This window comes from Lepidochelys olivacea, assembly GCF_965140295.1.
Source record: "Lepidochelys olivacea isolate rLepOli2 genome assembly, chromosome: 15".
NCBI lineage: Eukaryota > Metazoa > Chordata > Testudines > Cheloniidae > Lepidochelys > Lepidochelys olivacea.
The window spans coordinates 18,748,901-18,773,964 of NC_140425.1; the positions used below are offsets into that span (position 1 = coordinate 18,748,901).

Here is a 25,064-nt window from a genome sequence, read left to right on the forward strand (position 1 = left end):
GGTTAGTCTCTAAGGTGCCACAAGTACTCCTTTTCTTTTTGCGAATACAGACTAACACGGCTGTTACTCTGAAATCTGAGAGGGAGTCATTCCCCTCTCTCTTATTAATTCAGTTTCTTTGCATTAATTCCCCTTCCTTTTTTGTTTATGGACTACCCCAGAAGTGAAGAGACTTTTGAAGTGATCTTGGCTGGAGGACCAAGTACAGGAAGAGGCAGGCCATCACAGGCGCCAACTCTGTGGGTGCTCTGGGGCTGGAGGACTCATGGAAAAAAATAGTGGGTGCTCGCCACCCCTTCCCCCCCGCGCAGCCCTGGCAATCAGCTCCCACCACGGACAGCTATAATAGGAGCTTTCCCTGGCGCAGCCACCAGAGGGCCACGGTGGCTCTGCCCCCTTCCCTGAGGCCCTCCCACCCACCACCGGCTCCAGCTGCCATCACCTGCCTACCTGCACTACATCCCCCCCTCCCCCCCGCAGGTCTTGATGCTGATCAGCACATCGCTTCTCCTTGGGGCGGGGGAGTGAGGAGGGATGTTGCAAGCAAGCAGCAGGCACAGGGGTCTGGCAGGGGAGTGAGGTGGCTTCACTGGGCATTGGGGCCACTGGCTGTGGGGCGGGAGGGGTGCTGGCTCTAGTGTCCGGCATTCAGGTGGGGGCCAGCTCGGCCTCAGGTGGGGAGCCGCCTGGAGTGGCACGCAGCCCGGCACTGTGGGGGCTGGCCCAGGGTGGGCGAGCCAGGGCTCCTCTGGTCACGGGGGGCCTCAGGGCTCCTCCTGTTATGGGGGGGTGGGTTGTGGGGCTTTGGCATGCGGGGAGGCAGGGCCTTGGGCAGAAGGGGCGGGGCTGGCTGGCTAGCCTCCTCAAAGTGGGGGTTCACCCGCCGCCTATGGCTCCCACCTGCCAGCGGGCCCCATCGATCAGCTCCTTCCCCCCCAGCACCTCCTGTCCGCCGGGTGATCACCTGTTCAGGAGTGCAGGAGGCACTGTGGGGGAAGGAAGAGGTGGAGGGAGGGGGCAGAAGAGTTGGGGCAGGGGTGGGAAGAAGCAGTGTTGGGGTGGGGGCTTGAGGGAAGAGGTGGAATGAAGGTGGGGCACAGCAGGGGTTAAGCACCCCCCGGAAATTGGAAAGTCAGTGCCTCTGCAGGCCACTGCAGAGGTGGAGAGGCCATGGGTTGGAGACCCTCAGCAGAGACAGAGCTGCTATGTCATGCCTGGCAATGAGTCAACCCATTCATAGAACCCTACGTGAAATAGTAAAATCTGTATGGCACCTGGCCTTCGTGAATCTGTAATAACCCTTCACAAATAGGATAATCACAAACCATGCTCCAGAGAAATGCTTCATTCAGTTAGCGACGTTTAAGAGAGCAAATTACTCTGTGTTGTATAACAAAAGGTACAAACAAGAGACTCAGTCCTACCCTCAGATGTATGGGCATGCAATGGTACTAATGCATTTGCACAACTGCTCAGCGGTGCTGATTTGACAGGACAGGCATACAGACGCTCATCATTGGCCTAAGTGCAGGATCAGGCACTTAGATGAACAAAAACATGAATAAAATCAGATGAGAGCATTAAGTAGTAACTTAAGTGTAATGTGATAGCATCCTGATAGGGATGCAATTTGCTCTGATACACTAATTAAATTAGAGGGACACTTTCAAAATGGTACACAAGGATTAGTTTCCTAACTCCCATCAATAGCAAGAGCCACACAGCAAATCCTAGAGCACTGCTTTGAAGATGTAACTTATTGCCCATCTTTGCACCTTTTCCCTCCGTGTTGGGTTTTTACATGGTGTGATCACAACCCAAAAAGTTTACAAGATGAAATAAATCTTTGAAGCTGTGGAGCTGCTGGACTAACACTGAGCCAGACAATAGTTTAAGGTTATTTGATCAAAATGTGAAAAACCCATGTTTGTATATTGTGTTACTTTGCCACTCCACTCGGGGAAAACAGCCATTGAAAACAAAATCAACGTACTAATTGTATTTATAGTTTCCAATCCTAGGTCTCCTAAGACAGCTCATCATGAACAAAACACATGCTGGGAGGAATAGGTATAGAATCACCACACAGGTTCCCCTACACCCACTGTTCAGTCAATATTCACTGCTTAGCAATGTATGCCAATTCCGTGTTCTCTACACAACACTAAATCCAGTTTTCCTTCCCCAGTGGGAACTATTATTTCCCATGAAACAGTATTCCATAAAGCACAGTAGAGATCTACAGAACTCACAGTAATAACACCATCAGTTTAAACAGCAAGAATGCAAATGGGTGACAGAGTATTAACATTCTAAGACACAATGTGCCTCACAGTAAATTCATGTCCACATTTCTTTTAATACCGGGTTTTGTAATTCTATGTATTGTATTTGCACATTCCATTTTGGGTATAAGCTACCTGCCAGTGCCCTAGCCAACTGTTAAAAGAAAATTCTAAGCTCTATTTGTAGAGCATTCACGAAATAAAGGTTAAAAGAATGAGAAATCAAGGTCAAAGCCATGAAATGCAATGAACAGTTTAATTCAGTAGGTTATTTTGTCAATTTTAAGTCTTTTCAGACTCCATTTTAATGGTCTCAATTCAACGTGCAGGAGGGACAGTGCTGTGGGCAAGGCACAGGACACAGAGTTAAAAAGATCTGGGATCTACTGCACATTATTCCACAGAGTCTCTGTAAAACCTTGGGCAAGTCAATTAGTTTTTGTGTCTCAGTTTTCCACTCCGTAAAACACGGATACTTGCCTACCTTGCATGACCGGGAAAACACTTTCAAATCCTTGTAAAGCACTGCAAGATCACTGGAAAGAAGACTGGAGAGATCAAAGTATTGTTGTGTTGTAGTCATTGGGATAAGCTAGCCTGACTGAGAAAACGGTGCTGTATTTTTTTTTTTTTTATGAAGCATTAACATGAATGGAAGTTGTCAGTGTATTGATAGGGGCAGGAGCCTTTGAATGTGAATATTTTTGGTCAGATCTCCAGTTGATGTGAATTGCCCTAGCTTGATTGAAGTTAATGCCAATGTATACCAGCTAAGGATCTGGCCTTTTATTGTTATAAGTTTCATGTCTGTGAGCTGTTTTTATTAAAAAGAATGTTCTTTAATATTAAAATATTATGTGCTCGGAATGGTTAGCCGCGATCCAATGACAATATTGCTCCTCTTTGCAGTTCAGGGTGCTATAGTAAAGACCCTACACATGTTCACTTTCATATCTTTTCTCTATCGTTCCACTGCTCACAGTAGGAACTAAGTTGAAGTTTGATTTGAAACAAAGTGAAATAGAAGCAGGCAGATTAAATAAAATCCCTCACACATGAAGGGTTTTAAGGTTTATCAAGCTTAGAAAAAAATCACATCATCACTGGAGTCTTTAAACATTTGTGAAAGAAACAAGATACGCTCTATTCATAAATACCATACTTAAAAGGTTATTGTGCTATGTCTGCACCGGTAAAAGGATAAAATGTCCAAATTCATCTGTGCTGCCAGTACCCTGACACCTTGGGACATCAAACTACAGAGTCATCTTTTTCCAGTCTTGTCTTCTACAGCAACATGTAGGGGAAGCAAACAAGAATGCCTGGGCAGCTGGCTCTGCTCATTTGAGGGCAACTGGATTTCAGTTTTGGTAACATATAGCCAGGGCCAGTCACATAGCTTCTAGTGCCCAAAGCTACAGAAGAATACACTGACCTGAATGGAGCTAGAGGTGGTATAGGTTTTAGCAAGAATTTCTATTAACAGAATGAACACTGTAAGATGAATATGCACTTAAACTTTACACTATTACCGTGTTGTAGGGCAGGAAAGGCTTCCTATGCCATTTTTAAGGGTGGCTGTGATACTGGCAGGCCAGGTGACAGCTCATGCAAGGCCCCTAAGCCTGACTGAACACTGACAAATGCATAGCTGGAAACCAGTCTGGGTTACTGTGTGTTAGTATTGTTAAAATAGGCATTTGATTTATAAAAATGTGTTACTCTATGAAATGCTTGTAAGTTGCTGCATGAATTAATTTCACTTACAAAATCTGTATCCCAGATTAAAAGGTAATATTTAAGTGTTTTCTCTGAGACTGTGAAAGTTTTTGCTCTGATACTATAAACTCCCCAGTCGGGGGGTGAAGCATTAACAAGTCTTAAATATTATAGGGATGGTCTAGATCAGGGGTGGGCAAACTTTTTGGCCTGAAGGCCACATCTGGGTATAAAAATTGTATGGTGGGCCATGAATGCTCACAAAATTGGGGTACAGGAGGGGGTGAAGGCTTTGGCTGGGGGTGTGGGCTCTGGGGTGGGGGTGCGGGCTCTGGGGGTGCAGGCTCTAGAGTCCCGGAATGGGGCAAGCCCCTGACCCTGCTCCCTGGTGGGAGCTCGAGGGCTGGATTGAAAGGCCTTACGGGCCAGACGCAGCCCACAAGCCCATAGTTTGCCCACCTCTGATCTAGATAATACTTAGTCCTGCCCTGAGTGCAGGGGACTGGACTAGATGACCTCTTGAGGTCCCTTCCAGTCCTATGATTAGTTTACCACAAGAAGTGTCGTCTCCTTCCCAACAAAAGAATGCCCACAGACACCAGACAAGCCATGTATAACATCAGTGGACAAAAGACTTTGTGTGCACAAACCCTTGTCCCATTATCTTGAGCTCTGGGGGAATGGAATAAAAGTCCATAAGAAACTGTTATCTCTATGATGCTTGAACTCTGAGGGGCAAAGATTTCTAAGTAAAAGCAAGGGATCCCCAACCATTTAGCTTTGGTTAGCCCTAAAGAACATATAGAGCTTGCATATCATAGCAGCTTCTATCATCTTTTGAAACCTAACACTACAACTCATTTGTGTGAAAAGGAGGACTTGTGGCAGCTTAGAGACTAACAAATTTATTTGAGCGTAAGCTTTCGTGAGCTAATGCATCCGCTGAAGTGAGCTGCAGCTCATGAAAGCTTACGCTCAAATAAATTTGTTAGTCTCTCAGGTGCCACAAGTCCTCCTTTTCTTTTTGCGAATACAGACTAACACGGCTGTTACTCTGAAACCTGTCATTTGTGTGAGTATGTTAACCTGCTTTAAACATGTAAATAACTCTTTATTTCTTTTCCATAGTTAATAAACCTTTAGTTAGTTTATTATAGGATTGGCTCAAGCCTTGTTTTTGGCTTGAGATCTGAGATGCAACTGACCTGGGTAAGTGACCGGTCCTTTGGGAATGGGAGCAACCTGAATATTGTTGTGATTTGTGGTGTAAGGGACCATCTATCACAAGGGCAAGCTTGTCAGAGTGGCAAGATAGACCAGAGTACTCATGATCTGCCAGTGTGCTCTTGTTTTGACTCTCTTTGCATCTAAGGTGGTCTAGGTGTTCTAGAGGGCCCTTTTTCCAACAGCATCTAGGGAGGCAGTTACAGCTTCCTCTTATGATTGTAGCCCCTGCCACTGTGATCCATGGCTTTCTGGATTTCTAGAATGGATTACTGCAATGCCCTCTACATGAAGCTTCCTTTGGAGACAACTTGGAAGAGACACATGGTATAAAATGCATTTACCCAGGTTTGTTTAGCCGCATTAACCACATAGAACTTGTTACTCCTCTCTCCAGGAATCACACTTGCCAGCAGAGCTGGCTGCCCACATGGAGTTAGTTAATCATCCCCCGACCAAGGAAAGTACAAGAGGCAAGCACCCAGCCCCTGCACACCCAGGAACTTTGGCAGGCGTGCTGCCTCCAACAAAGGACTGTGCAAGCCAAGTACAACTGAGCTCCCCCAGTTTTTCCTCAGGCAAAATTCACTGAAGTCAATGGGAGTTACAACTGTTTATCAGCTCTCAGGGGGGTCATAGCGTGGTAACAATATTTAAGCAGATCTTCCCCTTCATCATAGCATTTGGTTCTGTGGACAAAAAGACTTCAAGCATCATTCCAGACCTTTCCAATTAACATGTGAACAAACCTTTTCTTCAGTATTTATAGTGGGAGAGGTGGTGAAATGACTTTCCTGGACATCAAAACAAATATTTTCAAAAGCCTTCAGCAACTCCCCCCCTCCATGTTTTCCCCCATTTAAATAGCTACACTTAAGTAAAAATCTTTTTGCAATTAGAGTGCATCTCTGACATTATTTGCCCATCTGACATTTCCTGGTGGCGGTTAAGAGATGATGTACACTGCTAAATAATGCCTGAAGCATATGCAGCAAACGTAGACAAATGGAGTACAATTTGCTTGTGCTGTTTGTGCACTCCAAGCTCAGGCTGAACAGACAGAATGACATAAGATTATTTTTCTTTCCATTTAGTGAAATGGCTAGCTGAGCTGCTTGCAGCCTAGAACAAGAATATGCTGTTGAGATAACGAACAGCTTAAGGTTGGTGTAAAAATAAAAAAAGGAGTACAGCTGACAAGGTATCTAGAATGAATTAGAAACAACATTTGCATAAGTCCTTGATTTTGTTTTTAAAGGACTTCAGGAAACTATTACAATTCTCACACTTTGCTTCTGTCCTCTTCCCTTTTCTAAAGCATTTTTTGTTTAAAATAAAACAAAAGAACGAAAATGAAGCTAAGAATGACGTCTGGGAGAAGCTCGGGAGTGCATTATTACAAGGGCAAGCAGTGATGCTGCTGCAGGCATACAGCAAAGCTTTCTCTACAAATACTTCACTGAGTAAGTCTCTTGGCCAGTGTCCACCCCAACTGTCAGACAAGATGTAAAACAGAAGCCCTGGTCACAGGGGTCATTACAGATTATATGGCACTTTCCAAAAGAATGGGTTGTTAATCCTCATTTCTTGCCCAAATTCCAGATGGGATAATTAGATTTGGTATATAATTCCCTTTGTAGATTCAAATGGAAAAACTCTAATATTAGCTACAAGGTTACGTTTTTGAAAGCCAGAATGGCCATACTGGGTCAGTCCAATGGTCCAGCCAGCCCAGTATCCTGTCTTCCAACAGCAGCCAGTGCCAGATGCTTCAGAGGGAATGAACTGAACAGAGTAATTGATCAGTCCTCTGTCGTCCAGTCCCAGCTTCTGGCAGAGGTTTAGGGACACCCAAAGCATGGGGTGGTGTCCCTGATCATTTTGGCTAATAGTCATTGATGGACCTATTCTCCATGAATTTATCTAATTCTGTTTTGAACCCAGTTATACTTTTGGTTTTCACTACGTCCCCTGGCATTGAGTTCCACAGGTTAACTCTGCATTGTGAGAAGAAGTACTTCCTTATGATTATTTTAAACCTCCTGCCTATTAGTTTCTTTGGGTGACCCCTGGTTCTTATGTTATGAGAAGGGATAAGTAATACTTCCTTATTCACTTTCTCCACACCATTCATGATTTTATAGACTATCACATCCCCCCTTAGTTGTCTCTTTTTCATAGTGAATAATCCCAGTCTTTTTAATCTCTTCTCATATGGAAGCTGTTCCATATTCTTAATAATTTTTGTTGCCCTTCTCTGTATCTTTTCCAGTTCTAATAGATCTTTTTTGAGATTGTTTACTACACAGAGATCTGTCACCCACCAATGATCTACAGCCATTCAAAAATGGCTGCCTTTCAGTGGTTAGTGACAGATCCCTATATACTGTAGCATATAGCCTGTAAAGTGCTGGGTGTACCCTTCATGATGAAACGCACAGTGAATGTAAAGCTGAACACTAATGATTTACAAATGAAGCATTTCATGTCTAGCCCCCAGAGAGGCCAAGGATTGAACACACATGTAGACTGAACTCTGGTTTTTACTTATACAGGTGGTCCCTTTCGGAAGAAGGATAACTTAGGGCCTGGTTACATCAATCCTTCTATTGATTTTAATAGGAGTTGATTGGGCTTTAAAGCATAGCCATGCAGGAAAGCTCATACTGTACCTGATCTGGCACCTTTCACAAAGTCACTCAGAAAAAGCAAAGGTGCAGGTGTACCATTCTTCTAAAATGTATGCAGCATCCCCCTCTAGTGGCTAATCATCAGGATAACAACTTACAACTGCTAACAGCTAATGGAGTTACTCCTTTAGCCCAAGCAGTAAAGGCCAATTCTTTGTGACTGAATGTCCTAATTGAAAACAGATGCTAAGGATAAACAAACAGTGACTAGAGGGAGTAACATGGCAGCCATGTTTTGTACAGCCGTCTTTCACAAAATAAATTCCTCTATATCTACCCACTGAATTTGTAAGCTACTGAACACCCAGAAAGAACTCTCTGACTTGGACAGCTTCTATGAAATACTGCCCACCAAAAATTTATTAGCATAAAGCTGTTTTGACATCACATGAACCCTACCCATGTACCGATCAATGCAAGAGTCTAGTATGATTGAAGCAAGCTCTAAAGTCCCTAGCAGATCAGGGTTTCATTATGGACCACAGCCTTCCCAATACTACTGTTTCTGCTGCATTATTTGCCACAGGCTTCCAAATCATTTGCTAGTTTAAAGAATCAGTTGGAAATACAACCAGTTTGTCACTTCACATTAAAAGAGTTAAGGAGCAAGCGGGAGGCAAAACTATGGCTGGGATTTATGAACAGACAAACATACAGATCAGAGCTTGTAACTTTAGAACAAAGTCCTTCATTTGAATAAACACGATGTGCCAAATCCTGAAGTCCTTACTCAAGGAGTAGGCTTGCAGTCCTTAACAGAGGAAATCCACCATTTTCACCCAGTCCCTGTTCTATCAAACTCCAGTTGACTTCAAAAGAAAACTTTACTTGATAATGACATCACGGTTTGGCCCTGCTTTTAAAAGCATAGTGATAGCATCACATGTAGCAAGCACATAGCTATAAGAGCCGGTGTGAAGGTCTTTATTGGGGTTTAATTATCAGAGAGCTATCATTTTTAGGAAGCATCCTTAGGGGTAAAAAGAGATTAGAGTAACATTTTATCCTAGGTGCTGTAATCCATGCTACCTCAATTAGTCAAACAAATATGCTGAGTTCAGTGTTTTTCTGTTTCGTAATACACACTATGGAATGAAATGCTGATGACAAATAAATTGGGAGAGGCTCTTTACTTTCTGGAATGGGATATTCTGGGAGGTGTGAATTCTAGTGACAGGTAAGAGAAGCAGGCCGTTACCTGCAGGACAAGTTGCTGCCACGCAGTTGCCAGTGGCTGACCATTGCCAATGTTGCACATGTTCATTCGTTCTGAGGGCTGATTAGCACGTTCAAGCTGCAAGGAGACATTGCGTCGCTCTTCTTCAAGTGCACGGGTGAGCCGCTCGAAACGAGCCTCTTGCTCTTTAACAGATGCCAAAATGCTGGCAGCAGACCTGATATCATAATCATCCATGATTGTTCTCAAATGTTCCTGCCTGTTAACTGACCAGGGCAAATGGAAAGGGTTAGGTAAAGGGGCAGGAGGGCACAGGTCAGAGGTTAAGAACAAAAAGCACATGTTAATTACTCTATTAAATAGCATTCACTCTAAGATGCAAACTCTAATTGCTCTTTGAAAAGACTTCATTTCCATCCATTGATTTGATTTTAAATTAAAAGTAATTACCCCAAGGCTTCCCTGTTTAAAAAAAATGCTCACCTTATATAGAATTATTATTTAATTCCTTTGATCTTTCTTTTAAAACTTCTGTCTCAAGAGATTTTCATGCCTCTTGCAAAACTAATTTCACTGTGCAAATAATAATGTACTTTTAAAAGGATATAAAGATAATATTACTTTTCTCTTTTTTGCTGGAAGAACATATTCTTTATAACTATTCATCTGGCATCTTTGTCTTTCACAGAATGGATGATAATAGTTAAAGCTTTCTAACAGTGAAGCTTCATGCTTCTGGACAACAAATGCCACGCCCTTATTGGTTTTATACTTCATTTGTCCTAGCAACGTCACTAATTGGGTACACATTTTGAAGGATCCTTGTAAATTTAGCAAGTTGGACAAAAATATGTTCATGCTATAATGAGAGAAAGGGGTGGCAAATTATAACACAGAACATGCTTTTTAAATGCAGACTCCACAATTACAGATAAAGTTTCTTTAAGCCATGATTTCACCACCTTCTCTCAGATTGTATTACCAGGGTATTTACATGCATGATAACCAATGAGAATTTTCACACATAGCAGTCAGTCATGCAGCTGCTTGCTACTAATGTAAATGAGGAAAAACAAAAGGACACTTTCCATGGAAAATGTACAGGTTTGCTTGTCTCCACATGTTGGAAAAACACAGCAAATCAATCAAGTTTCTTTTGAGATGTCTCTGCATTGACTATGTCATTTTTGAGATGTTCTCCATAATAAGCCCTCTCAGCATGTGTGTGATGCATGAAGCTCAACTTCCCACTGACGTTGCAAATGTATAAAGTTAATGAAGAGTCAAAATATTTTGATATAAGAATTATGGACATTATGTAAAGATGCATGGTGGTTTCAATTCAATCTCTTTACTGAAACTAAACTATAATGAGTACACTATTTACAATATCTGGAACTCAGGCACTCACAAGGCAATATTATCTGCTTTCCCCACAATTCAAGCAAGTTTCCTGTCTTGTCAGAAGCTACAGTACTTAAAACAATTCTTAATAAGTCCTTTCAAAGGGCTTTATCCCATTTCTATGTGATTCAGAGGGTATAGTTACCTGCTCAACCTATAAGCCACTAGTTCCTTTTGTTATCTATCTACAAAAAACCCACCAAGTACTCTTGCAGCCCTGCAACTTATTGTTAACTCCTAAGGAGTAGCCCAAGATCCTTTTCTGTATGGAAAAGCGAAGGAATTATGCACTCTTCTTCAGTCTCGCCTGAAAAACAGAAGACCTCTACTGTCACCATAACAAGTCTAATTTCCTTCAATGGCTTGTTTCTTCTTTTTTGGCATTTCACAATAGAATCTTCATGGTATTTTGTAGACTTTGGGCTGGATTGTGTCTTCAAGGCACAACCCTGCAGTAGTGCGGTGTGGAGGGGCTCAAGTTGCAGCTGGAACCATGGAAGGAATTCTGGCTAACTCAGATCCACCAACCTTTAACAGGTTGTAGACATGCACTCTCCCCTGCAACCAACCTTCTTCACTGGCAGATGGAAGACTGCCACCACCAGCCATGCTAGTCTTACAGATTGACTGTGCTAGTCTGTAACGAGCTGCTCTGTAAGGGTGCCATGGGAAGAGAAAGTTCTTTGTTCCCTCTCCCACATCCCTTCTGCACCCATGTAGAACTAAGGGATATGTAAACATTCAAAGTCTGCATTAATACTGAAGTGTATGAACTGAAGAACACCGAGAAATACCATATGCAGAAAGCAGCAAATCATTCCTTTCTCCTAGTTCTATTAAATGCTGTCAAATTGCGATACAGTAGCAGAGGTTAGGTTGATATGCAGTGCACTTGCTGCATGGAGAACAAGGTTTGTGTAACTCTATTCTGAAGCTGTACTGTTTATTTCCTCTTCCTACTTGTAGGGCTTCTCATCTGTTAGGACTGAATTTCCCCTGGTTGTTGTCTGCAGCCCTCACTTTTCTAATCTCCCATCATTGCAGAGCAGTTTGGTTCTATCCTTTATTTGGTACCCCTCTAATTTTGGAGTCATCCACAAGTTTGATCATGGCTGAATTTATATCAAAGGAACACCTGGCAGAGACAAACCAGGGTGCAGACAAGCGTCTTATTAATTTATTGATCCAAAAATCCTCTGGAAATCTTAAGAGTCCTGAACTTGCATCCCTATGGAGAAAAAAATCACTGTTTGAAAACTGACAGATACCTCCCCACTGTTAGCAGCTCTTCAGACCCCCTGGGAGTGGTTCGTGGACTGTACAGTGGTCCGCAGACTATAAATAGAGATCTGCCATATGTGATTTTAACAGGAGGAAAATAGATGTGATGAGTTGAAGTCCTGGTGTCACCTCTCCAAATGTTCCCCTACATTCCTCAACTCAAGAGCAGGTTGAAGCTGAGTTCCTGTGGAAAACTCCTCATTGTTTTTGTGGAAAACTCAGTACTACAAAGCTTACCCTGCTTCCTCTAATAGCCTCTAAGAGGAAGCACAGTAAACTCAAGATCTTTCTGAAGCAGAGCCTCTAGCAGATGAACCTACCATGAATTAAAGCTCATTCAAAATTTAGAGATTCAGAAAAGTAATGGTTTTGAGTGATTAACAAGCATCTCTCTTGGCCTGAGCTAACAAAGCTTTCTCCAGAACACACAATGCATCACTCATGACCTGTTTCTATTATCTCTGTGGTACTCTGGAAATATTCCTATAAGATGCTTCCATAGTCTAACTACAAAAAGGGAATTAGTTGGGAGTGAGGTGAAGGAGAGGACACCAAAATGGGGTATAAATTACTTTAAACAAATTACAAATCTACTTTCCCCTAGCAGTATAAAAATAAAATGCTAGAGAGTTCACACTGTCTTTCTCCTTAGGAACATCTAACAACAAAAGTCTGAAAAATGAAGAGTCCTGCCTGCTGCTCCTCCCCTCAACTGATGACTTGAAGCAGCGGTGTCATTAATACAAAGGAAAAAGACATGGCTGATCACTGAGCTGCTGTATACTTTTCAAGCCATGCTCTGAGAACACGTGACAAAGATTCCCCTTCAGAAAATCCTTGAATAAATGTAAATGGCTGCTAATGCCACGCAACTGAGAACCTCTCCCCATCTGTAAAAATGAGATGATATAAATAATATCAATCTCTAGAGTATCCTATAGCTCTCCATGAAGGAAATAACATGTGAGCCTCTTTGCAACCATCGATATTGTGTTTCTTTTCTTTGTGCAAAGAGAAACACAGGCAGAAAATAAATGCACAATTAGTGACCATAAAAATTCTGACAGCTAGGCAGAAACAGCAGCAGAATTACTAAATGCCTTTTAAGAATGGTTGGACAAAGACTGACATATGCATTTCAAATGATTTATTAGTAGATAAATACTTGCTTTCTGTTGATTGCATTTCCAATTATTTACCTAGTGTTTGAACAATTTACACTATCAGCAGTCTTTTCTAGAAAAAAAAAGTACTGACTCATGAAGTTAGTTAGGCAGCCTGCCACTTGCAATTTGCTACCATTTGTAAATAAATTAAAGTGTGCTGGAAAACCCTATAAATAAATGAAAAATATTTAAACTATAGCAGCCAGGTAAAGATTATTCCTTGTGCTGCAATTCTAGAGACTTATTTTAAACACAGCAAACAACTGCACAAAGAGTGTCAAAGGCTATGCTGACAAAAGCAAATCTATTTTGTCCTACCTATGTGATTCTAAATGTCCTATTATGTTGTATTACAGCTAGAATACAGACTAGCAGTAAATTGATCTGTCTTTTCTGATTGCTCATATTTAGAATCAATGCACCAAGCTGCCTCATATGGGTCAACATAAGCAAAAACTAGTTGTTTAAGTCAGCGGTTCTCAACAGGGGGTCCCTGGCCCCCAGGGGGGTCCACAAACCATTTCAGGGGTCGCGGGGCCCCACGCTAAAACCCACAGCCCCAGCACTTCTTGCAGGGATGAAGCCAGGAGCCACGGGATTGAAGCCCTGATTCCCGGCGATCCCTGTGGGGTCAAAGCTGGGAACAGGAGGGCTGAATTCCGGAGCCCTGAGCCCCGGTGCTCCCCCCGGGGCAGAAGCCCTGAGCCCATAGGCAGAGTTGGGGGACACAGAGGTGTTCACCCACCCCAAACTACAGTGCAAGAGCAGGGAAGACCTGGGGCACTCCACCCTCACTCTCCACCTCTTTCTCTCCCCGTCCCCTGGCCAGGTCGGAGGCCGGAAGCCAGAGCTGGGCAGTGCGAGACAGCTGCTGCTCTGGCTGGTGCCACAGAGCAGACAGCCACGGTGTTCCCTCATCTCCCGCTGCTGCAGGGGGTTGAAGCTGCTCCCCAGCTCCCAGCCCCCTTTGCTCATGCAGCCGATAAAAGCCATCTGGGCGGGGGGACCTGGCTCTGTGGCTGGCAGAGCCCTCAGGGAGCATCTACCACAGGGGGAGCCCTCCTGGCACACACCCCTAGCTACCCAATCTCTGTACCCTGAGCTACCCCTCTGTCTGCACACAGCCCTTAGGTACCCCCTTCTCTGCACCCTGAGCTACCCCCTGCCCGCACACAGCCCCTAGCTACCCCCCTTCCCTCATGCAACCCCTAGCTACCCTGCACCCTGAGCTGTTTTCAAACTTTTTGAGCTGAGCCCCCCACCTTTGAGTTACAATTTTTGGTTGCGACCCCTCCCCCACAACCCAGACAGGGGGTGGCCTGCTGAGGTGAGTCAGGGGGTGGAGGTGGCGCTCCCTCCCCAGATCCCGTGCAGAGCTGGCTCGACCCCTGCTGTCCCCTGCCCACCCAAAATAGACATCAAACTACACCTATGCCTGAGACCTCCTCTCCACCTCCCAGCCCAGAGCCCTGAGCCACCCTCCCCCTGCCACTCCCCAGCTGGGCCCTGGAGATTTTGGAGTGTGTTGTGGGGAGCCTCAGAAAGAAAAAGGTTGAGAACCCCTGGTTTAAGTGATCACTTAGGGTGAAATTCCCCCTGATGCAAAGAACCGGCAAAAGAGCTATGCACCACTTACATCCAACTCATGCCCTGTTTTACGGTATGTATCTTTTGAGATTTATGGACTGCACAGGCCTTTTGCTAGTCTTCTGCGAAGGGGAGATTTGTCCCTAAGAATTTTGTCCTACGAAGAGTCAACGTGCTAGTGAGCAGTCCTCTGTGTTTGTTCAGGATTTGTGCAGAGACTTCCAGATTCTCTCTCTTTTGTGTACATATCTCTGCACTGTGCTCAGCAATGTGAATAAAGCCCTAATTGTTTACTGAATTGTGCATTCTGGACTAATGGGAGAGTGGGTCTGGTGGGGGTGGAGGAAGGGTATTGCCTGGGGTTTTCAAAAGAGCCCTGAGGGAGCGAGGCACTGATCTCTAGGAGTATGTCTACACTGCAGCTGGGAGCCAGCCTCCCAGCCCTAGGTAGACTCCTGTGCTAGCAGATCATGAGCTAGCATGCTAAGAAATAGCGGTGTGGTCACTTAAAACTCCAGCAGAGACTTGGGCTAAGCACCCAAACTCAGACCCAGGGGGTCGGGCGGGCTTGGGATCCTGAGCTGCTGCCTAAGCTGCAACGTCCACACTGCTGTTTTCAGTACACTAGCTTGAGCCCTGCCAGCATGAGTCTGTCTACCCATATAAGAGACTCACTTCCAGCTACAATGGAGACATACCCTAACTGAAATTCAGTGGGGGCACCTAACTCCCTTACACTGCTTTGAAAATCCTAGCCTAAACACTCCAGTCAATGCAGGTATAGGATTCACAGTTATTCCTCCTGCGAATGAAGAATAGTGGGTACTTGAGCGAGCTGCAGTTAGAAACAGAGTAGGGTCTGCCAGTTGGTGGCAGAGATGTGTCAGAACCTTCTCAGGAAAAGGTGCTTCTCAGAGAGCTCCTCAGTATCCCATGGCATGTGACCATTTTCTTGTGTGCCCAGTAGCCTGCATAGCCTGTTCACCTCATGAATAACAACATACTCAGCCCCTCTGATGGTTTGCTGCTGCTCTCACAACCCAGTTTGCATCCAAGCAGGAACGAGTCCTACTAACAGGGAATACTGCTGTGGGAAGTAACAAGAAGTATCCTGAATATAAGCAAATAAGAGAAAGCAAAACAGAACGTGATATGTATGTGTATGTATGGGCATAGTAGCTACGTGCATCTGAAGGGGAGAAAGAACAACATAACAGAAAACTGGGATTGAAAAAGTCTGTTGATTCACAGTTTATTTGCTAAAAGTTGCCAGAGTACACAAGCAGCATTAGAGTGAATGCTATCTCCCATGCAACATTAGAAATCATGCAATGAAAACCAAGCAATACACACCTAGTAGAGTATTAGGGTCTGAATGTTAAAGATGCTGTAACATCACCCACTAAGACTAGAAAAGTGTAGAGAAAGCAGGACAGCAGTCTCAAGCAGAATCAGCTACAATAGAAGGAAGGAGAAGAAAAGTTAGTTATTGAGGCATTAGTGCTCCAAGAGCCTCTTTCTAAACATGACAGGTTTCAGAGTAGCAGCTGTGTTAGTCTGTATTCGCAAAAAGAAAAGGAGGACTTGTGGCACCTTAGAGACTAACCAATTTATTAGAGCATAAGCTTTCGTGAGCTACAGCTCACTTCCTCAGATGCATATCGTGGAAAGTTTCCACGATATGCATCTGAGGAAGTGAGCTGTAGCTCACGAAAGCTTATGCTCTAATAAATTGGTTAGTCTCTAAGGTGCCACAAGTCCTCCTTTTCTTTTTTCTTTCTAAACATGGTCATTCCAAATGTCCTCCTTTCCATATGGAATGAATGTCACAGTTTAAATATATATATATATATATTTACATATTTAGCATTTAAATATATATATATATATATAGCATTTTCTGCATAACTCAGAAGAAAAAGAGAAACCACATTTATAGAAGCTAATCCTGACAGCCAGATTGGCCAACATGTTGTCAATGGAAATACTTACTTGTTACTGGAGAAATTTATTGCTAGTGTCTTACATGGGCTGAAAATTCTGGAACTCAGAATTCAGAAACTTGTACAACTTGACATTATGTCCAAAGTGTTCAAAACATGGGGGTCTAATGTCAGGCACTCAGAGTCATATTTAGGCACTTGAGTTACCCAATTTTCAGAAGTGTGAATATCCCACCTCCAAGTTGAGTTCTACGAGGATGGGGATGCTCAGCAACAATGGAAAACAAAAAACACCAGGCCATTTATTTAGGTGCTTACCTTTAGGCACCCATGTTGGAAATTTAACCCAACATAACATCCACTGATGTTGGTCAAGTTTTATGATACACACTATGCTACAGCCTGCAACCACAAACTACCTTGATCTGTTTAAAGTAACCACCTGAACTTCAGTCCTACAGGGAACCTGAATGAAGGCAGATCTTTGGAGCTAACAAGCTACATGTAGCTCAAAGAATCTCTAATCTGCCCTTTATAAAATTCTCCCTGTAGGAGGATTCAGTGCTGAAACTCCTTTGGGTCAAGGGTTACAAGTTTGCTACAGTATAATCCCAGTGAAGATAACAGAAAATCCATCTCACTCAAATAAGTAGTTTTCCTTAAAATGATGGAAGTTCAACACTAGTGATCAACAGCTCATCAGAAAGGGCACAAATGACCTAAGATGCAGACAAAGATGAAAATAATGAGATGGGGCAAAAGGTGAGCCCACAAAGTATAGACTATGAGGAACAAACTCAGCAGAATTCAGCCTGTGCGTATGAAAAGAGCATTTTACAAAACCAATATATAATGTATGTGATGAACTCCAAGTTAACAGCTTTTCAGAACTTGGAGGGGGAATCTAGCTGGAGGCTGGCTCCACTCACTGTCGTCGCTCTGGTTGACTGCGTTCTAATTTGACCCTTAAGCGACAATCCCCACCCATGAATAGCAATGAGAAATTCACAAAGAAAGCTATTTCAATATAGCTCTCTCATAGGCACAGGCTGACATATTGTGTTGGTGTCAAAAGAAACAAAAAGGCTGGTTAGGGTTTTTTTGTTACTGGGGATAGAAGCAGTCTGTGAAACAAGCCTTCAACAGGGGAAGGAACAAGGGCAGTGGAAGTGCTAACAGGAAGACTAAGCAGACACTTCCTTGGGAAGGAACTTTGGATTTTTTTTACAGTTTGTATTGCATGGATAAGTCAACAAAGCTTGCAGCTCACCAGTTTCATTATTGCCAGCAGGAAAAATAAAGTTTCAATACAAGACGTTCAAGATTTCTACAATCAGAAGGTTCAAAGTTTCATTAATTCAGTCAGTGGCAATTTAATAGTTAGGTATGAGATACCACTGGTTTCCCAGTGAGTTTTAAAATTAATTTTTCCCTTATAAACCTCACAAATTAAAGGCAGAGAAATCACATATTAACTCATGAAAAGCTGCAATGGCTAGATAAACAGAATTAGTGTAACATATAAACATGCTTACACGTTCTTACACAAAGGGAGCCTGTCTAGTGGATAAAGCAGGGGGCTGGGAACCAGGATTCTTGGGTTTTATTCGCACTTCACCCACACACAGGCTGTGAAAACTTGGGTAAATTACTCAGCCTACTTATCTGTGCATCAGTTTGTCTGAGTATAATAGTAACTAGCTTACTGACACCTTCTTCAGAAGACAGAATTCACATTTACAAAAGCACTTTGAGGTCGCTGGATGAAAAAGGCACTGTGTAATCTTAGCCTTTTGATGAATTGTAATATAGAAATTAAGAACAATTACTGTACATCACTTAGTCCATCCCCTGCCAAAACAAGATTGTCCTGTATATCAAGGGTTCTCAACCTCCTTCTTTCTGAGGCCCCCCCAATATGCTATTAAAAACTCCAGGGCCCAGCGGGGGCAGGGGGGTCCCTCGGGGCAGGGTCCTTGGGCATAGACATAGTTTGATGTCTATTGCGGGGGTGGGAGGGCCGGGCAGGAGCCAGCGGGGCTCGAGCCAGCTCTGCACAGTGGGGTCCAGAGAGGGAATGCCACCTCCACCCCCGATTCACCTCAGCAGGCCACCCACCTGTCTGGGTTGGGGGGTGGGGGGAACAACCAAAAATTATAACTCAAAGGTGGGGGGCTTAGCTTAAAATCTTTGAAAACAGCTCAGGGTGCAGGCAGGGGGGTAGCTAGGGGCTGTATGCAGATGGGGTACCTCAAGATGCAGGGAGGGGATAGCTGGGGCTGTGTGCGGGCAGGGGGGTAGCTCAGGGTGCAGGGAGAGGGTAGCTGTGGCTGTGCGGGCAGGGTGATAATTCAGAATGCAGGGAGGGGGTAGCTCAGTGTGCAGGGAGAATGTAGCTTATGGTGCAGGGCGGGGGTTAGCTAGGCAGTGGTGCTGGAATGCCTTTTATAGTGGGGGTGCTGAAAGCCAGCAAAACTATCCCCAAACTTTTTACCTTGTGCCTCCCCTTCCCCCATCAGCTGAGGCCAGGAGCAGGGCCATGTCTCCAGGAGCAGGGGGACATGGACAGGGATAAGGGGGCCGAGGCTGGGGCAGGTTTGTGGCCAGTAGCAGCTCCCCACACCTCTTCTTCCTGCACCTATGTAGCTAGGGACTGTGTGCAGGCATGGGGATAGCTCAGGGCACAGGGACAACATAGCTCAGGGTATAGGGAAGGGGTAGCTAGGGGCTGTGTGCAGGCATGGGGGTAGCTCAAGGTGCAGGGAGGGGTAGCTGGGGTTGTGTGTGGGCATGGGGGTAGCTCAGGGCACAGGGAGAGCGGAAGCTCAGGGTGCAGGGGCTGTGTGCCGAGAGGGCTCTCCTGCGGTCCCTGTTCCCCAATGGCTCTGCCAGCCATGAAGCCAGGTCCCCGGCCCAGACAGATCTTACCTTCATGTCCCCAACTCTGTCCATGTGCTCAGGGTTTCTGCTCCCTGGAGAGCACCAGGGCTTGGGGCTCTGGGATTCAGCTCCATGCCTCCCAGCTCCAGCCCCCAGGGGGCGCTGGAGATTGGGGCTTGTTGAGCCCCACGCCTCCCAGCTTCAGCCCCATGGGGGCGCCACAGATTGGGGCTTCAAACTTTGCTCCTGACTTCAGCCCTGTGGGGGTGCTGCAGCTCGGGCTCTTGAAAGAGCTCGCGGACCCCTGGTTGAGAACCGCTGCTGTATATAATATATTACCCAGTGCAGTTTTAAAAGACACTAACCACAGACATTCAACTATTTCCCTTGGGAAATTATTCCACAATCCAATAGCGCTCACCCCTCCCTCCCGTTTTTCAGACTAAATTTTCTTTCATGCCATTTAATTCCAGCACATCTTAAGGCTTGTCTACACATAAAAGATGTATATATTTAATCATACTGGTATAGTTAAAGCAGTACAACCTCCCTAGTTCTACCAGTACAGAAGTGCTTATGCTGGTATAGCTTATTCTTGTACAACAATATACTAACTAAACTATACTAACATAAGGCACCTTTCTACCATTGTAACTGCATGCACACTAAGAACTGTACCAGCATAACTATTTCAGTTAAAAAAAAATATACAGCCCTAACCAAAATAGTTGGATTGATACAATTTTAAAGTGTAGATCACACCTTATTTATACTCTCAGGAATACCATAACAATTTATATCTTTTCTTAATATTTACACATTTTATGCAGGACTCTGACTGAGCTGGTACATCATACCAGCACCTCTCTGAAGTTGAGATCTTGTTCTCCAGAATCTCAACGTTCATGAAAACATACAAAAACAACATAAAATAAAAGCTTTGTTATTCAGCATGTTGAGGGAATGCGGGGTGCCGGTAAGTAAAAAATTCCAGTTAACTAAGAGGGAGGGAATTTGGGTGCAGAAGGGGGCTCGGGCTGGGGCGTGGGAGAGGGTGCGGGGCACCAGCTCTGGGAGGGAGTTTGGGTGTGGGAGAGGGTTTGGGGTAGGGTGTTGGGGCATGGGAGGGGTTTTGGTGTGCCAGATCCAGGTGGCGCTCACCTTAGGTGGCTCCCCACAAGCAGCAACATGTCCCTGCTGCTCCTAGGCAGAGGCTGCGGTCCCTGGCCAATGGGAGCTGCGGAGCCAGTGCTCGGGGCAGGGTGGGGGCAGCACATGGAGCTCCCATGGCCGTTCCTCTGCCTAGGAACAGCAGGGTCATGTCGCCGCTTGGTTAGAGTATTGAACCTATGTAGTGGGGAAAAGGCTTTGGCCTCCACTGCATCTAGACAGGCTCCTATGAATTCCACATATTGTACTGGAGTCAGAGTCAATTTTTGAGTGTTCAGTTGTAGTCTTCTGCATGGCTGATGGGGTGTCATCTAAGGAGTATGCTTTGAGTAGGCAATCATCTAGAAACAGATATATCATGATTCCTAATTTGCAAAGACAGGACCTAATTTACCACAGATAGGACCTTTTGAGAACATACTGGGTGTGCACAATAGGCCAAATGGAAGCACTCTGTATTGAAAATGGTCTTGACCCAGGGTGAATCTCAGGAACCTCCTGTGGGTTGGTTGAACTGAGATATGAAAATAGGCATCTTGTAGGTTGAGGGCCGAGAACCAGTCTCCCTGGTCCAGCAATGGAATTACTGCTGCTAATGTGAACATCTTGAATCTTTGTGCCTTTACATATTTGTTTAGTGATCTCAAATCCAAAATGGGTCTCCATCTTCTGTTTTTTTGTTTTGGTATCAGGAAGTATTTGGAGTAGAAACCCTTCCCTCTGTGGTATCATGGCAGGTGTTTGCCAGATGATTTTGGATGGGTCCAGTCGGGCCTCGTTGATCAGGAAGAGTAGCATATGAGCTGATGAGGACATATGGAGAATGTCTAGCAGCTTGTGTTGCAACTTCTTTACTTCAAGGGATATCTAAAGATAGTTTGCCACTCTCTTGGTGAGGTCTTGAAATTGTTTGAAGTCCTTTGCCTTACTTGGTGGAGTAAGCATAATGGCTTCAGTCTGGAGAGGATGATGAAATGTTTGTTGCTGGAATAATTTATTTATCCAGTCTTGCTTCCTGTTCCTCAAAAGTCTCCTCTTGGGGATCAGGATCTAGAAAGGGAAGCTGAGGGAGATCATTTTCCTCTATCCCTATGTGAGACATTCGAGAGCCTAGAGAACTAGTGTCTATAGGCTGCCCACGGGTCCCAATACGGTCACTGGGTGGTACTCAAGGGTGTGCATTATCTGATTACAATATGACCATATAAAGCATTGTTTCAACCACTGTTATATATTTGCACCAAATCTTGTACAAAGGTTGTCAAGTGAGGTGTCTATGAAAAGGTTATGATTTGCTGGTTATGATTATGCTATATGTATGCATGTATCATTTTTGTATTTGAAGTTATAAGTATTGGCTCTGTACCTGGATTTCAAATGTTGGCTCCTACGGTACCACCCACAAGGTAGCTAGCCAGCACATCTTGGAGGGACCATTCAAATTAAGTGTCTCATCAAAAAAACACTTGGTTGACAATGGACCATGGGAGATGCCCACCTACACTGAGTGGACTGTCATGTAAATGTGCTGTTTGGAGTGTAGGTAATGGCTTCCTGCAGTGACTGAGCAAAATTGGGCATGAATATGTGACTTGCCCATGTGACTCCAAACTCCATCTTGTTGCTGTAATTTTCCACAGTAAGAACAATGGGATGCCCTCCACATGGGCAAAAGCTATAAAAGGTCCTTGAAACACCTCCATTTTGTCTTCAATCCTGCTTCTTACCTCTGGAGGAACTTTGCTACAAACTGAAGCTCTGACTGAATGACCCATCCAAGCTGTGGATGTTTTCCAGAGACTTGACTTAAGCCAGAAGTTTATTTCATCACGATGTGACAAAGTGGGACTGTTCTTAATGTTTCCTCTGAATTCTGTAGGGGTGCCTCAGTTTCCCCTATGCATTTCTTAGGTCTCTAGGTGGTGGGATAAGAGGGTGTAATTGTTGCAGAGCAAAGGGCCAGTGTACATAAATGGCCAACACTCTGTCTCCTGGCAACTGATGGCCTGGGCCCTTCCCCCCGCAAGGTGATAGCTAAAGGTGTTGGAGAACAAAGGAATCAGGTGACCTCCTGGCCCAGAAAAGGGACAAAGCCCAGAGGAGGAGGGGGTGGAGAGTGAGTCAGTTTGGGGCTGGCTGGGGACGTGGAGTGAAGTTCAAACGTGGTTGTCTGGCTCACTGCCCCCCAAAATGGACCCGGCTGAGGGGTCAGTTCTCTGTACTTACAAGCTCTGTTTTAGACCGTGTTCCTGTCATCTAATAAACCTCTGTTTTACTGGCTGGCTAAGAGTCATGTCTGACTGCGAAGTTGGGGTACAGGACCCTCTGGCTTCCCCAGGACCCTGCCTGGGTGGACTTGCTGTGGGAAGCGCACAGAGGGGCAGATGATGCTGAATGCTCCAAGGTCAGACCCAGGAAGGTGGAAGCAATGTGAGCTTCTTGCCCTGAAGACAGTCTGCTCATAGAGAGGAGACTTCACCAGAGTCCTGACTGTCTTCGTAGGGAGCTGTTCCAGAGCATTGCCCGGGAACTCCGTGACACTTGACTTAAGCCAACAGTTTATTCCATCACTGCTACGAGCCTGAACCAAGAACTTTGCCATTTTTGTATGTAATTGATTCCTTTAACAAATTTTAACTCACTTTTTTTTCTTTCTTTTTATGAATAAACCTTTAGATTTTATATACTAAAGGACTGGCATCAGTGTGATTTTTGGGGGAGATCTAAGATATATATTGACCTGGGTGCGTGGATGGTCTTTTGGGATCCGAAGAACCTTTCATTTGATGAGACTGGTTCATTCATCTCTGAATCCAGTGTTTTTGGTGGTGATATAAGAACTGGAATGCTCAAGAAAACTGCTTTTATGACTCCTTGTTAGCCAGTGTGGTGAAAAAGAAGTTTACTTTTGTTGCTGGTTTGGTATATCCTATGGGGGATTAGCCACCAGTCTTGGGGTGTATCTGCCCTATTTCTCAGCAGTTCATCCTCAATTTGGGCATCCTCAGTTGTGACCCACTAAGGCACAGTTACAGTGAGAACTAGTGCCTATAGGCTGCCCAGCGGTCCCAATATGGTCACTGGGAGGGTACTCAAGGGTGTAAACACAATTGGGTGGGTCTTGTCTGTCATGTCAGTCTTGTGGCTCTGTAAATGTTTCTAGGTGATTGGTCTCTTGACATTCTCCTGGGGAGTTCTGCATAGAGAGAAGATATGTTATCATCATTGCCTTTTTCTTCTTCATTTGATAGAGGTGGAGCAAATAAGGGAGCCGATGGTGAGTGTCTCGGTACCACGGGGAATTCAGGAAACCGAGATGTGATCAGTACCAAGATGCTGGTATCGAGTAGTGGGGATTCCAGTGTCTCTAAGAAAAATGGAATTCCTGTGATACCATAGTGGTAATCCGTACCAATAGAGTCTGTCTAGAGGGGCCCATCAGTGTCAAGGGAGTCAGCAGTATCTGTAGTCTTCTGCGGTCCAATGATCCAGATGGTGCTTTGGTCTTTTGGATGGACGTGCAAGGCTCCACATGCGTTACCTTCTGTCATGCCTCAAAACGGGATATGCACCAAACAGAGACAAATTGAACAAGCTACTGTTCTACTGTTTCACCAGAACATTCTCCTTAAAATAATTATATAAAACAAAAGCAATGCAGGGAATATTAATTCTGGAAAATGTTATATTAAATTAAAATATTCCATCTGCACAGATGGTCCTCTCTGATAAGAATGGGGCCTGGTTCTGCAACCTTTACTCATGCAAGCAGTTCCATCAAAATCAATGGGTTTACTCCTGGAGCAAGTGCTACTCACTTAAGAAAAGATAACAGGATCAGGCTCTTAAGTAACACATTGCATTTCTATCACTTGTATCCGTCAAGACTCATGCACTTTAAGGACTATTGACACCATGGGTTCATTAATATTGTGTGCTTGTGGTCAAACTGCTTTTTATAACTTGAATAAGGTGTGGTTATATTTAGAGATAAATATTCTGATAAAAATCACAAGACTGTATAAACAATTAAAAACTTAAAGTAGTGTCACCCATTTGTCTTGGCTTCAAGACTTGGTTGTATTAGAGGAACCACAATTCCAAGGAGAACTGCTATACTAACATTTCTAAAAAAAAGGAGTACTTGTGGCACCTTAGAGACTAACAAATTTATTTGAGCATAAGCTTTCGTGAGCTACAGCTCACTTCATCGGATGAAGTTGCAGCCGATGAAGTGAGCTGTAGCTCACGAAAGCTTATGCTCAAATAAATTTGTTAGTCTCTAAGGTGCCACAAGTACTCCTTTTCTTTTTGCGAATACAGACTAACACGGCTGCTACTCTGAAAACTAACATTTCTGTCATCATGCTCTGGGGTTGATTATAAGTGGTGAATTGCTAGAGTCCAAACATTTATAGTTAATCACCATTTTGAAAAATTCAAGATCAAGAGAGTAGGCAAGCAGGGAGTGATCTCAACAGTCACAGGCAAGAAGACCCTTTCTGCAGCAAAGTACAGCAACAAAAACATTGCAGCAG

The 25,064-nt window shown here is 44.3% G+C and overlaps 1 protein-coding gene across 4 annotated transcripts in view; it reads right to left on the reverse strand.

Annotated features, from left to right (window-relative positions):
• The window catches only part of ARVCF (ARVCF delta catenin family member), a 449,123-nt gene that overhangs the window by 232,458 nt on the left and 191,601 nt on the right, over positions 1–25,064 (reverse strand). For 2 of the 4 annotated variants that reach the window (XM_084649102.1, XM_084649101.1), the window contains exon 1: positions 9,117–9,347. The exons of the other annotated variants lie outside the window; for them this stretch is intronic. In XM_084649102.1, coding sequence (XP_084505228.1) covers positions 9,117–9,332 — 216 coding nt within the window. In that variant the 5' untranslated portion in view covers positions 9,333–9,347. Of the gene's footprint in view, positions 1–9,116; positions 9,348–25,064 lie in introns of those variants that run through there. 4 annotated transcript variants of the gene reach the window in all.